Source organism: Maylandia zebra, linkage group LG11, assembly GCF_041146795.1.
Source record: "Maylandia zebra isolate NMK-2024a linkage group LG11, Mzebra_GT3a, whole genome shotgun sequence".
In the NCBI taxonomy this organism is placed as follows: Eukaryota; Metazoa; Chordata; class Actinopteri; order Cichliformes; family Cichlidae; genus Maylandia; species Maylandia zebra.
In genome coordinates, this window is record NC_135177.1 from 32,243,780 (window position 1) to 32,258,985 (window position 15,206).

Sequence of the window (15,206 nt, forward strand, 5' to 3'; positions counted from 1 at the left end):
CAACAATTTTTCAGTCGAGTTCCACCTAAGGCTGTTTTTATGCTCGCCACGTGGCTTGTGTCATGGGTGTCTCACGTATCACATAACATCCTGTGTTGTGCGACACAGTTTTTATTGTGTGTTGCCCAGTCATGCACCTCTTGATTTTTTTTTAACTTGTGTCAGATCATGCCTGTTTATACCTCCATCACTGAAACTCAGGGACATACAGACACACAGAGTGAGATGTTGCAACTGTTGTGGAAAGAAAGGATGCAAAAAAAAAAGCTTCCAGTTGTGACTTCTTCTTGTTCGTATCAGCGAGTATGACATGCATTTCATTGCCTTGTACATATGGCGTGTGCAATGACAATAAAGATGAATTCTATTCTATTCTATTCTATTCTATTCTATTCTATTCTATTCTTCTATATTGTCTTAGTAGTGACACCTATTTTTTTGGTGAATACTGCAACAGCTTCTTACGTCTTAACAGCAGGTATGAATGGTTGGATCTGTGTGATGATGGCATGGCAGTGAGTAAAATATGATCACCCTATGTTTGCTGAATGATAGGTACCACAGGCCTTCAAGCTTGCAGTATTTAAACCGTTATTTACAAAGCCATCACTTGACAAAGCTGTCTTAGGTGGGTCCTCTGTAGAGGAATGATTTCAGTCGGGCTTCAGAGTTAATCACATCACAAATACAGCTTTAGTGAAGGTTATAAATGATCTTCTTATGGCCTCTGACAGAGGACTAATCACTGTTCTTGTCCTGTTAGTGCAGGTACTGGTCAATACTACTGAAAATAACATTTTGTTACAGTGATTAGAGCTTGCTGTAGGTATTATAGGTACAGCACTACTGGAGTTTGAATAATATCAATCTAATAGACTCAAATGAGTTCATGTAAATGAAGAGTACTCTTTACACTAAGGTTAATTATGGAGGTCCACAGGGTTCCATAAGACCCTGTGGACCTCCATAAATGTAGACCTTATAAATGTAGAAACTTAAAATAATCTGCAAAGCTCTCTCAAAGAGACTAGAGAAAATAACCCCCCTCTTAATTCATCCTGACCAAACTGGTTTCATAAAAGGTAGGCACTCATCAACAAATACATGTAGATTACTTAATTTGATAGACTACTCATACAGTAAAAACCTTGAAACTCCAATATTTTCTTTAGATGCAGAAAAAGCATTTGACAGAGTTAACTGGAAATTTCTATTTGCAACTTTACACAAATTTGGTTTTGGATCCTCTTTCATTAACTGGGTAAAAATATTATACAATTCCCCAACAGCTTGTGTCAAACCATATGACCAAACATCCTCCAGCTTCTGTCTCTTGAGGGGCACCAGGCAGGGATGCCCACTCTCCCCTTCACTGTTTGTAATTTTTATTGAACCACTAGCAGCAGCAATTAGACAGAATTAAGTAATTAAGGGCATAAAATGCAAGAACGTGGAACATAAAATCAGCCTTTATGCGGATGATGTGTTACTTTTTCTCCAAAACTCACAAACCAATATCTCTGGGGTGATTGAATTGATAAACTCTTTTGCAAGAATATCAGATTACTCAATTAACTGGTCAAAATCTACAGTCCTCCTGATTAATGGCTCCTTCCATAATTCTTCTACACAACTGCAATCGGGAAATATAAAATATTTAGGTATTAATGTTTCTACCAAGCTTGCAGATCTAACTAAATTAAACCATATCCCACTTTTAAAGAAAGTAGAAGGTGATCTGGCTACATGGAAATGTCTACCCATATCACTCATGGGAAGGGTTGCCGCTATAAAAATGATGGTCTTACCAAAAATAAATTATTTATTCTCAATGATCCCAACTAAACCGCCACAAGATTGGTTCAGATCTCTAGATTCATGTATGTCCAAATTCCTTTGGAAAAATAAACCCCCACGTATAAGCTTAAAAACACTACAAAAGACCAAGGATAAAGGAGGACTAGAACTGCCTAACTTTCAGCACTACTTCTTAGCCAACAGGCTTCAGTTTATCTCAGGATGGCTAAAACATACCCTCTTAGATGAACCTTGGCTAGATGTAGAACAAGCACTTTGCAATAATCTATAGATTTCAGACCTACCATTTATCAGCTCAAACATCCAACGACATGAATGCTTTAAAAGCATCAACATCAGCGCTTCTCTGACAGCATGGTGGGAGTTTCTAAAATTGACGGCGTCTTCATTAATCCCATGCAAACGTACACCTATCTGGAACAACCCTGACATATTACAAAACAATAATATGATAAACTTTCCAGGTTGGAGTGGTAAAGGAATCAAATATTTAGAACATATATTAGAAGGAACAGAATTTATTTCATTTGACAGACTAGTTACACAATATGGGATCAACAAGAAAAGATTTTTAGAATATCGACAAATTAAATCCATAGTAAAAAAAAGAAATTTAAACCGGGTCAAGTTGAACTACAAACACCACCAAGTGTGGTACAATTTCTTACTCTTAAAACCCCAAAATTACTTTCCAAAATATACAGAATGCTTTCTAAAACAGATGAATCAATATCACTTCCTATTGCAAAATGGGAAGCGGACTTATCAGTTAACTTAGACCAAAACTTCTGGTCTCAGATTTGCTTAAAAACCTTTCATCTAATTAGAAATCCCAGTCTTCAATTAATTCAATACAAAATACTACATAGAGTGCACTATACCTGTCATTGGATGTTCAAGATGGGCTTTACGTCTACCAACAACTGCTCACACTGCCAAACCACCGGACAATTATATCCACGCTCTTTGGTTCTGTCCACCAGTTCAGAAGTTTTGGCGCGAGATATGTGAAGACTTATCAAAGTGTCTGAAATTTAACATTCCAACTTCCCCCTTAGTGTGTTTGTTGGGCAGCTTAGATAATGTCACTACAGAAAAGAATATAGCCCATATGATTTTCACTGCCCTATGCATAGCCAAGAAAACAGTCCTCATGAACTGGAAAAATAAAAATAATCTTAATTCTAACCAATATAGAAATTATCTATTAGATTACATTAGTCTTGATACAGCCTCTGCCACCACATCAGATCAATTGCTCTGGGCTCCTTTGATCAGCTCCATCACCTAGTGGAGGAGGGGGGGGTCATAGTTTGGTCCCACCTTCGCTGTTGTGATTGGTGTAGGGGTAGGGACAGGCTTGGGGCGTCGGGGGATTCCCCAGGAGCATCTTCCTTGGAGGGCTCCTTCTCTGGGCTGGAGCCTTGGCTGGGCCTTGGGGGCTTGGGTCCTGGTTGTTGTGTCGCTGGGGTTGCAGGCGGGTGGGTGTATGGGGGCCCAGCCCTGGCGCAGGGTACCGCCAGTGCATCGAGCCATCTGGGGGGCTCTTCAACTGGTGGGGGAGGCTGTTACATCTTGCAAGAGGTCTCCTCTCTTCAGGAACTCACTCTGCAGAAGGGAGAGATATAGGAGAGGTGGAGGAAGATCTCAGCCTGGGCGTCTATTGTCTTGTGTAGTCTGGAAGATGAGTGGATGACAGGGTGGGTGCAGTTTTCTCTGTGAGCTGTCCCAGGCTCTGTGGGGCCGGGCACGGGCACGTCACTGCAACTCCCCCTGGCTTCTGCTCCGCGGCTGCTGAGTGACCCCTCATCTGGGGCTCTCCTCAGCTCTTTCTGGAATAGTGGCGCAGCTGCCCCTCTGTTGGTCTTCCTTGGTCTCTTGTGTGCTGAGGGCCTCTGGATGTCTGGAGTCTTGATCTCCTCCATACCTGCTTCAAGCCCTGGAGGACGGGGCTGTGGCTCCCCACATCCTCTAGCAGATCATTACATGAAGGAACCTTTTAAATACAAGCGCGTTCATGCTCACAGGTGTACACACGGGTGCTCACACACACAAACTACACCCTTTTTGGCTTCTACCTCAAAGCACACTGTGCGCTGTCGATCTTACGTGCTGCACAATAATGTTTAATATTTACTGTTATATTCCCATAGATCATCGTAATGATGTTGTTTATTATATTTGCTCTTTTTTTCTGCTTGTTTTCTCTTTTTTCTTTCTCAACAGGTGATCCAGGTGACCGATATATGTATTCTCTGTCTGCTTATTTTGTTGGTTTTTGGTTTTTTGCCCTTTATCACCATTCCTCTTCCCCGCTGTTTTTCTTTCCCTCTTTCTTTCTCCCCTTTCTTTTCCCCAGTCAAGTCTGTCCCATATTTAGCAGGTTAAAATAAAATAAACAATAAAATTGGTCTTAGGTCGTGTCTCTTGTTTAGTATAGGTTCGGTTTAGTGCCTGGTCTATGCCTGTTTCTTGTTTTATTGTGAAATGTTGTGCCTCATGTCAGTGTGTCTAACTTTGCTCCCCATGTCTCGTTAGCCCAAACCCTCCCCGTTGTGTCTCCCTCCTATTTTCCATTCCCTGATTACTCCCCTGTGTAAGCCCTGTGTTTTCCTCTGTTCCCTGTCGCGTCGTATCTTCAACTTGCTGTGTGTTCGTGATTTCCAGTCCTCCAGCACCTCAGTTTGCATCGAGCCCGGGAGGCAATACAAGTTCGGGACCGAGCCGGCTTCGCCGCTGCTGTATCGCAGTGGCCTCGGCTCATTCTAAGACATGTAGTGACAATATTGTCGAGGCTGAGAAATCATTAACTCAACCACAAGTTGCAACTTCACCACAAACGTTGTTGCAGCCAGCCACTCCGGCTCTTTTTCAATCACCCACTCAGCCCTTAGCTGCAACCCTTTTAGCTGCCCAGCCAGAGGCCCGTTTAGCTGCTCATTCACTCAATCATCAACTCCACCTTCACCACAACTGCCACTACAAACTGTAGCTCAGGCATCAGCTCTCCCACCAGTTCATACTTCAGTACAACATCCAGTAGCTCAGCTCCCAGTGTCCCCTGTAGCTCAGCTCCCGGTGTCACCTGTAGCGATTTAGTCCCCTAGTAAGCTGGTACTCTACACACTCACTCACCTGGTCATCTACACATTCAGCCAGGGGTCCCTATACCCTCTGGCTCTACATCAGCTCCTGCTGGAAGCTCGGATGAGTCCATCCAGCCCTCCGCGGCTCCCACCCCGCCACCTGCCTCATCCGCTGGGGTTTCTGGAGAGCCCGGCCAGCACATCCTCATCTCCGCTGGAGGGTCCGAGGGGCCGCTTCAGCCTCCTGTATCCGCTGGAATGCCTGAGGAGCCCGTCCAGCCTCCTGTCTCCGCTGGAGGGGCCGAGGAGCCCGTCCAGCCTCCTGCCTCGTCAGCTGGAGGGCCCGAGGAGCCCGTCCAGTCTCTTGCCTCATCAGCTGGGGATCCGGGAGGACCCAGCCAGCACGTCCTCATGTCTGCTGACGGTTCTGGCGAGACCGTTCAGCCACCACCGGCTCCACCACCTGCAACCTACACTCCACCACCTGCGACCTTCACACCACCACCTGCAGCAGCAGCTTCATCCACGCCGCCTGCAGCAGCAGCAGCTTCATCCACGCCTGGTCCAACCTCCGCTTCAGCTTCTGCCTCGCCTGGTCCAGCTTCTGTGTCTTCGTCAGCCTCGCCAGTGACTGCCACTTCACCGCTGTCCGACCCAGCTTGGCCTGAAATACCTCGCCTTTGCCAGCCACTTTACAGGCCTTTGGTTGGACGTCTTCGCCGTTGAGGGCGGCCCCGAGACCGAGGTCGTTGCCGCCGCTGGCTTCGCGGCCGGCCTCCAGACCTGCTTTATTGCCGGATGTCACTGTCTCCAAGACCATCATCACCTATGCAAACCATAAACCCTGGTTCTCTGCAAAGCTACGCAACCCTATGAAAATCACAGACTCTGAATTTAATTCCAACAATAGAGAAGCTTACACTACAGCCAGAGCAGACCTGTCACAGGCCATTAGAGGCAAAGTGGGAGTATGCAGAAAAGATCAATACACACTTCACAAGTTCAAAGGACAGATGGTGCATGTGGCAGGGCAAACAATCACAGGCTACAATACAACACCTCTGGCATGCAGCAGTGATCCCTCCCTGCCTGACAAACTAAAGGACTTATTTGCACATTTTGAGGCAGAGAGCCAGCAAGAAAATGCCCCCCTCCCCCACAGACCAAGTACTCTGCCTGTCCACAGCAGATGTTAGGATAACAATTCGCAGAGCAAACCCATGAAGGGCTGCAGGACCTGACAACATATCTGGCCAGGTGCTTCGGGAGTGTGCTGACCAGCTCGCAGGCATCTTCTCGGACATCTTAAATACACCACTTAGCTCAGCTGTGGTACCTGCATGTCTCAAACCCACAAAAATCATCCCTGTGCCAAAGTCCACTGTGTCCTGCCTCAATGACTACTGGCTGGTGGCACTTACGCCCATCATCACAAAGTGCTTTGAGAGGCTGGTGTTGAGGCACATAATAACTCAGCTTCCACAGAATCTGGACCCGTTACAGTTTGCTTACTGCTCAAACTGCTCCACAAATGATGCCATCTTGTCTGCTCTTCACCTTTCTCTCTCCCATCTCGACAAAAAGGACACTTATGTCAGAATGCGGTTTATTGACTTCAGCTCAGCATTCAACACAGTCATTCCCCAGAAGCTGGTGAAGAAGTTGGACCTACTAGGAATAAACACCACTCTCTGCAATTGGATCTTTGACTTCCTAACTGACAGACCCCAGGTCTTTCTTCATAGGAAATACCACCTCCAAAGTCCTCAGAGTGAGTACAGGATCATGGCAGGGCTGTTTGCTTGGTCCACTGCTGTTCACCCTGCTAACATGTGACTGTACTGCAGAGTACAGCTCAGCAGTCGGGACTCAGCACTCAGGAGCTGTGGGAGGCACCTTGGCAGCAGAAAATGATGGAACTCTGCAAATATGAAATAATTTTGTCTGTAATGTTTGGAAATATAATTACAAGGGTAAAGGATTACAACGTGATCATTTTAAAAAAGAATTACTATAAAGTGTTTTCCTTATAATGCTGTGACTAACTCCAGTAAACACGGACTAATGCTGTTTTGCATTCTGAGTGGGAAGCATTTGCATGACCGGCATATGGGAATCACAGTTCATATTTTAAAAAAAAGTAGAAAGGAGCAAGTGATATCACTCTGGCACATCCATCCTAGACAGACACTGAGGGCTCTCCAGCTCTCCCATATTTGCCACAAATTGACAAGTACGGCAAGGATCATGCATCTAATTCTGCTCCTGTCAGGTCAGTGTTGCTAACTGTCAAAACAGTGATCCTTTTTTACTCTTTAGCTGGGCATACCTGTGCATTTTAAAAGACAAAAACAAAATAATAAATAAATAAATAAAACTTTAATAATACTGTTTGCTTAAAGAAACCCTAAAGGTTAGGGTTTAGGGTTTATATTTAAATGATGCTTTCTCTGTGTGGTTAATGAATGGTGAAATAATATAGGCTTTTATAACTCAACAAGTGCAAAAAAAAAAAAAGATGTTTGGTCGCCCTATCTAAAAAAGCCTGAGCTTTAAAGCTCATAAGTTGTCCTATTTTGTCCCTTTGTTTGTATTTTTTAAAATATTATTTTGAACCTTGTACTTCGTTTTGCAAATTAATTATTTATATTTCAGCTGTTTTTTCTTATTCGTAATAGTTGTTTCAATGACCTTAAATTGTTTGTTAGGCAACCCTGCTGTGCTAAACTGTTTTATACAAATGAACTCACTTTATTTTTGTCCTAGATTTCTTTTTGACTGGTACATATGCTGCTAAAATTTCAACAAATCTAACAGTGAACACTTTTAAGTAAAATATTAACACATCATTTTTTGGTTATCAAAGACTTACTTACAGATTGCAGATCTTACAATGGCGATTGACTATTTAATTTGTGGATTATATTTATTCCACAGGCTTGTCTTTTCAATTTTCACATGGTCTCCAGCCACAGTTTGTCTTCTTTCAAACACCAAAGACCTGGTCTGAAGCCCAGAACATCTGCAGGGAGCAATGTTTTGACCTGGCCACCACTCATGACATGAGAGAGATGGAAACTCTCCTTGAAGTTGTCAAAGATAAATATGATGATGCTGTGTGGATTGGCCTTTCAAAAGGCAAGACACGCAGGTGGCGCTGGTCTCTGGCAGATGATGATTTCTACAAAGAGGGAGAAAGAAGTTATTTGTTGTGGCGCTCAATAACTGATGACAACTGTGCAGTTTTCAGCAACGGGAAACTGAATATGTATTCCTGTGAGACCAATAAATATTCGGTTTGCTTTGATGGTGAGTCTTTCTTTTACATACTGTATGACCAGTGTTGGGAAGGTTACTTTTAAAATGTATTCCGTTACAGAATACAGAATACATGCCCCAAAATGTATTCTGTAACTTATTCCGTTACGTTACTCAATGAGAGTAACGTATTCTGAATACTTTGGATTACTTAATATATTATCGTGCTTTTTACAACAACGTGAATGTACTATTGCTGTGTGATTTATTACTATTACTGAAGGTCCGCGACTCCGAACTGTAGTAAAGGGACCTCTGACTAATACGGCGGGGTCCCTGTCGGCTCATAGCCGAAAAATAGCTTTACTTTGTTGTGTGGGTCAATTTTTCTTGCGAGAGACAGAGAGAGGCGTTGAAAGACTGCTCCAACGGAACTTATTGTTTTCGGAGGAAAACACGAACACGGTGTACAGTCGAGTCTTAATAGCTTACTTACAACTGGGCTCGTCAGGCACTCTTCTTGGCTGCAGTGGTTATTATTATATTTACATGCTTCCAGCTCCCGTTTTTCCTCGACGGCAACTCGTACCTTTCCACTCGCCTTTTTCTCCCTCCTCGCGCTCACAGACACATAACGTGTATGGCAGTGCATTCTCCCTGCAACACGGACTATACTGCCCATGATGCTACATTCTTTAGAGCTATGCTTGTAGCATTCTGCCTGTTAGCTTAGCACAACAACGAAAAGGCGCTCTCTCACCCAGGAAACACACAGTCGCAGAGAGAGAGAGAGCGTCGCCCTGTAACCATGGCAACCGTAACGCTGCCGCCTGGAACGAAAGAACGTAGCTGTCAAACAAAACCCAAACAGTCCTGACCCGCGACAAAATGAAACAGGAAAGTACCGCAGTGTAATCCATTTATTTCAACAAAGTAACTGTATTCTGAATACCACCTTTTTAAACGGTAACTGTAACGGAATACAGTTACTCATATTTTGTATTCTAAATACGTAACGGCGGTACATGTATTCCGTTACTCCCCAACACTGTGTATGACACAAGCATACTAATACTCATTAGACAAATTGGATGTGTTATGTCGTGAGGCATTCATTCAGAAAGTTTATTCTGTTCATTAGTGATGTGCGGATCGATCCTAAAATATCGATTCCTTCGATACCAGTCATTTATGTTCTAGAATCGATCCAAGTTACATGGTTTATTAAAATAATCAAATTACAGCATTTACATTTATGTTAGACTACTTTTAATTAACTGCTTGTTAACACAATGTTACCAGTGTCTATCAAATAGACACTGTAACATTTCGGACTCGAACATAGTCAACTTTGAACTGTTCACCACTCTTCTAACAATTCAGTTTAAATGAATTGAATTCAATTTCATTCAGCACCAGATCACACCAACAGTCATCTTGAGGTGCTTTATATTGTATGGTAAAGATCCTACTAATCTACAGAGAAAACCTAACAAACAGATGATGCCCTGTAAGCAAGAACTTTATGATGAATTGAAGGAAAAACTCTCTTTAAACAAGAGGAAACCTCCAGCAGAACCAGGTTCATGGAGGAGCCGCCCTCTACTGCAACCACATGAAGGTGAAAGAAAGGAAATAAGACAAAAGTCAATGTTTAATAATAAAATGTAAAGTGGTGTTTACAGTGACTGTATCAAGCTCATGTCAAACAAATTAGTCTTTTAGTAAATGTAATGCTACTAAAATTCTCAAATCTTGATTATCCTTCTTTGTTTTGTACTGTAATCTCTCTGAAATTTTTTAAAATTGTCTCTTTATTTTGAGAATAAAAGATGCAGATCAGTAGTTTGCCAATACATAAAAAATGTCTTACTTGGATTCTCAGGAATACTACAGCAGCAGTCCTCAACCTTTTTTGCACCACGGACCGGTTTATGTCTGACAATATTTAAAAAACTGTAAATTTTGTGGAAATGAAAATTCAGTGAAGCTAATTTTACTTTACTTTGCAGCAACAAAACAAGGTGCAGATCAATACATCCTTAACACACAACGCATGGTTTGGACTGCTGCTCGGGATTTCTGCAGAGCACACTACACAGACCTGACCAGTCTAAGGAATGATGCTGAGTACCAGATAGTCCAGCAAGTAGCCAATGGCAGTGAAGTGTATGTTGGCCTTTTCAGAGACCCCTGGGAGTGGTCAGACCAGACTGACTCCTCATTTAGATACTGGAACCCAGACATGCTTGTCCGGACTGATAGCACTCAAACCTGTGTTGCTATGTTGAAGGTAAACTCTGGTAAATGGGGAGACAGGGCATGCACAGAAACACATCCATTCGTTTGTAACTGCAGTGAGTAAAACTCTTTACTAACACATTTAGTTTTACTTTTTTTTTTTTCAAATAGCAAAAACTATTGTTATCTTCATTTTTCTCAGTGACAGAAATGTGTAAAATGAAGGAGAGTGTTGCAAATACGATTCAGACTAACTCTGTTCACATCTGTTTATAGTAGTCAAAAAACTGAGTTTCATTAAACTGAGGATCAGCCCACAGGACTCAATGCTGGATCTAAGTAATCCTTCGGTGCAAGCAGACATCCTGGAGCAAGTAAGTCAAACAGATCTTTGTTAATGATGAGCAGTTAAATTTGAGTATATTATATATATATATGTTAATTTAGATTGTGACATGAAATAAGTATTTAATCACATTAGGACCTTCATGGTTTTGCAATGGTAAATGGAAACATGGGTATTTTCTGTCTAATAGATGAGCCAGAAGCTACGGAGTTATAACAAGACTGCTGGTTTCCATCTAAAGTGGAGAAAACAATCTGATGGAAGAGTTTTTACCAAGGAGCCTTGAAGAAGTGGCTGAAGAGAAAAGAATCAGCGGAACAAGTTAATATGGATGATAAATGTACTTTAACAGAGTAGCATAGAGCAATGTGAACATAGTATAGACACAGTGTGTGTGTATCAGCCTTAACCTTCGTATATATTTCCCCAGCCCAAGTGTACTCGTGTAGTGTTCGTGCGTAGTTAACATAACCACAGTTTTCACTTAGCCACTACTGCACCCCACCTGTATATAGCCACTAAACTCCACTGTGTATTCACATTTTGCCACTTGCTGTAATAAATTCTTGTCACGTTCATACGGTGTCTGTGTTGAATCTGTCCAATCCGCCCTATATGACCCACGCCGTGACAGTTACATGCTTAAATATAAAGTTGAAAAAATGTAAGTGCAACCAGGCTATGGATCAAGTAATTGCGATTAATTACAGAAAACTGTGAGATGAATAGGTTAATTTTTTTAAAATCTATTCACAGCACTAATCTCTCTCTCTCTCTATATATATATATATATATATATAAACACCCAGCACGCCCCTGCGGGCGGTTTATCCTTCAAGCTCGGGTCCTCTACCAGAGGCCTGGGAGCTTGAGGGTCCTGCGCAGTATCTTAGCTGTTCCCAGGACTGCGCTCTTCTGGACAGAGATCTCCGATGTTATTCCCGGGATCTGCTGGAGCCACTCGCCTAGCTTGGGAGTCACCGCACCTAGTGCTCCGATTACCACGGGGACCACCGTTACCTTCACCCTCCACATCCTCTCGAGCTCTTCTCTGAGCCCTTGGTATTTCTCCAGCTTCTCGTGTTCCTTCTTCCTGATATTGCTGTCATTCGGAACCGCTACATCGATCACTACGGCCATCTTCTTCTGTTTGTCTACCACCACTATGTCCGGTTGGTTAGCCACCACCATTTTGTCCGTCTGTATCTGGAAGTCCCACAGGATCTTAGCTCGGTCATTCTCCACCACCCTTGGGGGCATCTCCCATTTTGACCTCGGGACTTCCAGGTTATACTCGGCACAGATGTTCCTGTACACTATGCCGGCCACTTGGTTATGGCGTTCCATGTATGCCTTGCCTGCTAGCATCTTGCACCCTGCTGTTATGTGCTGGATTGTCTCTGGGGCATCTTTACACAGCCTGCACCTGGGGTCTTGCCTGGTGTGATAGACCCCAGCCTCTATGGATCTTGTGCTCAGAGCTTGTTCTTGTGCTGCCATGATTAGTGCCTCTGTGCTGTCTTTCAGTCCAGCTTTGTCCAGCCACTGGTAGGATTTCTGGATATCAGCCACCTCCTCTATCTGCCGGTGGTACATACCGTGCAGGGGCCTGTCCTTCCATGATGGTTCCTCGTCTCCCTCCTCTTTCTTGGGTTTCTGCTGCCTGAGGTATTCACTGAGCACTCGGTCAGTTGGGGCCATCTTCCTAATGTATTCTTGGATGTTCGTTGTCTCATCCTGGACTGTGGTGCTGACACTCACCAGTCCCCGGCCCCCTTCCTTCCGCTTAGCGTACAGCCTCAGGGTGCTGGATTTGGGGTGAAACCCTCCATGCATGGTAAGGAGCTTTCTTGTCTTTATGTCAGTGGCTTCTATCTCCTCCTTTGGCCAGCCTATTACCCCAGCAGGGTACCTGATCACGGGCAGGGCGTACGTGTTGATGGCCCGGATCTTGTTCTTACCATTCAGCTGACTCCTCAGGACTTGCCTGACCCTCTGCAGGTACTTGGTGGTTGCAGCTTTTCTAGCGGCCTCTTCATGGTTCCCATTCGCCTGCGGGATCCCCAAGTACTTGTAACTGTCCTCTATGTCTGCAATGTTGCCTTCTGGTAGTTCAATCCCCTCAGTTCTGACTACCTTCCCTCTCTTTGTTACCATCCGACTACACTTCTCCAGTCCGAACGACATTCCAATGTCATTGCTGTATAGCCTGGTAGTGTGGATCAGTGAATCGATGTCTCGTTCACTCTTGGCATACAGCTTGATGTCATCCATGTACAGGAGGTGGCTGACAACTGCTCCGTTCTGTAGCCGGTATCCGTAGCCAGTCTTGTTAATGATCTCACTGAGGGGGTTCAGGCCTATGCAGAACAGCAGTGGGGACAGAGCATCTCCTTGGTAGATATATATATATATATATATATATATATATATATATATATATATATATATATATATATATATATATATATATATATATATATATATATCTCAGATATGTTATTATTAATAATAATAATAATAATAATAATAATAATAATAATAATAATAATTATATTATTTTTTATTTTTGTGTTTTATTTGATTTAATTTTCATATTTTTTTCCTGTCCTAATATTAAGCATTTAGGTGAGCACTTGCTGTTTTTAAAGCACTTTATCCAATTTCCCATTTTTCAGTTTCATTGTACTATTATAATATGTATGATTGTGCGACGACTATAAAGAGTTATCTTATCTAAAAATAAACTTTGCTTGGCCTATATAGCACTACATAACACCTACAGTCAACTTAAGACATTCATATTGTATGACCCAACAATAACACAGAGAAAAGACCAACATACAGATGAACCACTATGCGAAAGCATTTGGCAAAAGTTGGAAGGAAAAACTCCCTTTAAACAAGAAGAAACCTCCAGACAACTTTTTTTTTATTGTCAAAGCTTAATTATCCTTTTTAGTCAGCTCCCTGTAGATAGGCTTAAAATTTAATCTAAAAATAATTATTTTTATCAATATAAGCTGTAGTTCAGTACCTTGCCAGTACATAAAAACTGTCTTGCTTTGATTCTCGGGAATACTACAGGACACACTGCACACTCTCTTGGCTGAAACCCGAGGACCATTGCTACATAGCAAATGTTTTAACTGTTTTGTGGAAATCAAAAGTCAATGAAGCTAATTTTACTTTACTTTGCAGCGAGACAACAAGGTGCAGATCGGTACATCCTTAACACACGACGCATGGTTTGGACTGCTGCCCGTGATTTCTGCAGAGCACACTACACAGACCTGACCAGTCTAAGGAATGATGCTGAGTACCAGATAGTCCAGCAAGTAGCCAATGGCAGTGAAGTGTATGTTGGCCTCTTCAGAGACCCCTGGGAGTGGTCAGACCAGACTGACTCCTCATTTAGATACTGGAACCCAGACGAGCCTGTCTGGACTGATGGCACTCAAACCTGTGTTGCTATGTTGAAGGTGAACTCTGGTAAATGGGGAGACAGGGCATGCACAGAAACACATCCTTTCGTCTGTGATTGCAGTGAGTAAAACTCTTTACTAGAAAATTTATATAACATTTATATTTCAAATAGAAAAAAAAATATCTGTCTTTCTCCATGACAGAAATGTGTAAAATGAAGGATCCAGACTAACTCTGTTTACATGTGTTTATATTAGGGAACAAGCTGAGTTTCATTAAACTGAGGATCAGCCCACAGGACTCAATGCTGGATCTAAGTAATCCTTCAGTGCAAGCAGACATCCTGGAGCAAGTAAGTCAAACAGATCTTCCGATCTTTGTTAATGAAGAGCAGTTCATTATTAGTATATCATACATTGCATGATGACCTTCATGGCTTTGCTATAGTAAATGTAAATATGAGTGGGGTTTTTTAATAGATGAGCCAGAAGCTAAAGACTAATAACACGACTGCTGTTTTTCATCTAAACTGGAGAAAAAAATCTGATGGAACCATCTTTACGAAGGAGCCTTGAAGAAGTGGATGAAATAACAAGAATCAGGGGAATAGATTAATATGGAGCATAGAGCAATGTGAACATTGTTCTTTGTTGTTTAATTTTCTAAGATCCGAAGTCCTTCATGGCATGCATTTTTAATTTCTCTTTGTTATTTGGGACCCGATGAATGTAAAAACAAAGAAGTATCATTTTACCTGATGTAGTTCCCAAGAAAAATGATATCCCCATGAGGACATTCGTTTTAAATTTCGATAGAACACTAAAAAGTCACAATTGAGTAATGATGTGCAAAACTTTATTTGGTGTTAGCATTTTTCCTAAGTACAAAAACAAAATGAGAAACAACAATTGGGCCCCTTTGAACAATATGGCTCATTTGAAGTGCTTCTAACAGTTACAGGAACACGTATGTCTGTAACAAAGTAAAAAAAGTAAAAGATTTCTGAACATCACATGGAAAACAAAACATTT

General features: G+C 42.3%; 1 protein-coding gene and 1 long non-coding RNA gene across 2 annotated transcripts; one reads left to right on the plus strand and one right to left on the minus strand.

The window, feature by feature from the left end:
- Positions 1-2,320: 2,320 nt before the first annotated feature.
- Positions 2,321-10,239, minus strand: LOC143421116 (uncharacterized). The gene is made up of 2 exons (XM_076890215.1): positions 8,659-10,239; positions 2,321-8,085 (listed from the first exon to the last, which is right to left on the minus strand). The coding sequence occupies exon 2, from the start codon at positions 5,725-5,727 to the stop codon at positions 5,398-5,400; it is 330 nt and encodes a 109-aa protein (XP_076746330.1). The 5' UTR covers positions 5,728-8,085; positions 8,659-10,239; the 3' UTR covers positions 2,321-5,397.
- On the plus strand, positions 9,652-11,293 carry LOC143421117 (uncharacterized). Its single transcript, XR_013100875.1, has 3 exons — positions 9,652-9,783; positions 10,175-10,777; positions 10,940-11,293. It is a non-coding gene; the product is annotated as an uncharacterized LOC143421117 (long non-coding RNA).
- Positions 11,294-15,206: the final 3,913 nt, after the last annotated feature.

Excerpts from the sequence above, each read along its gene's own strand:
- LOC143421116 (XM_076890215.1), bottom strand. The coding sequence starts at position 5,727 with ATGATGGTCTTGGAGACAGTGACATCCGGCAATAAAGCAGGTCTGGAG.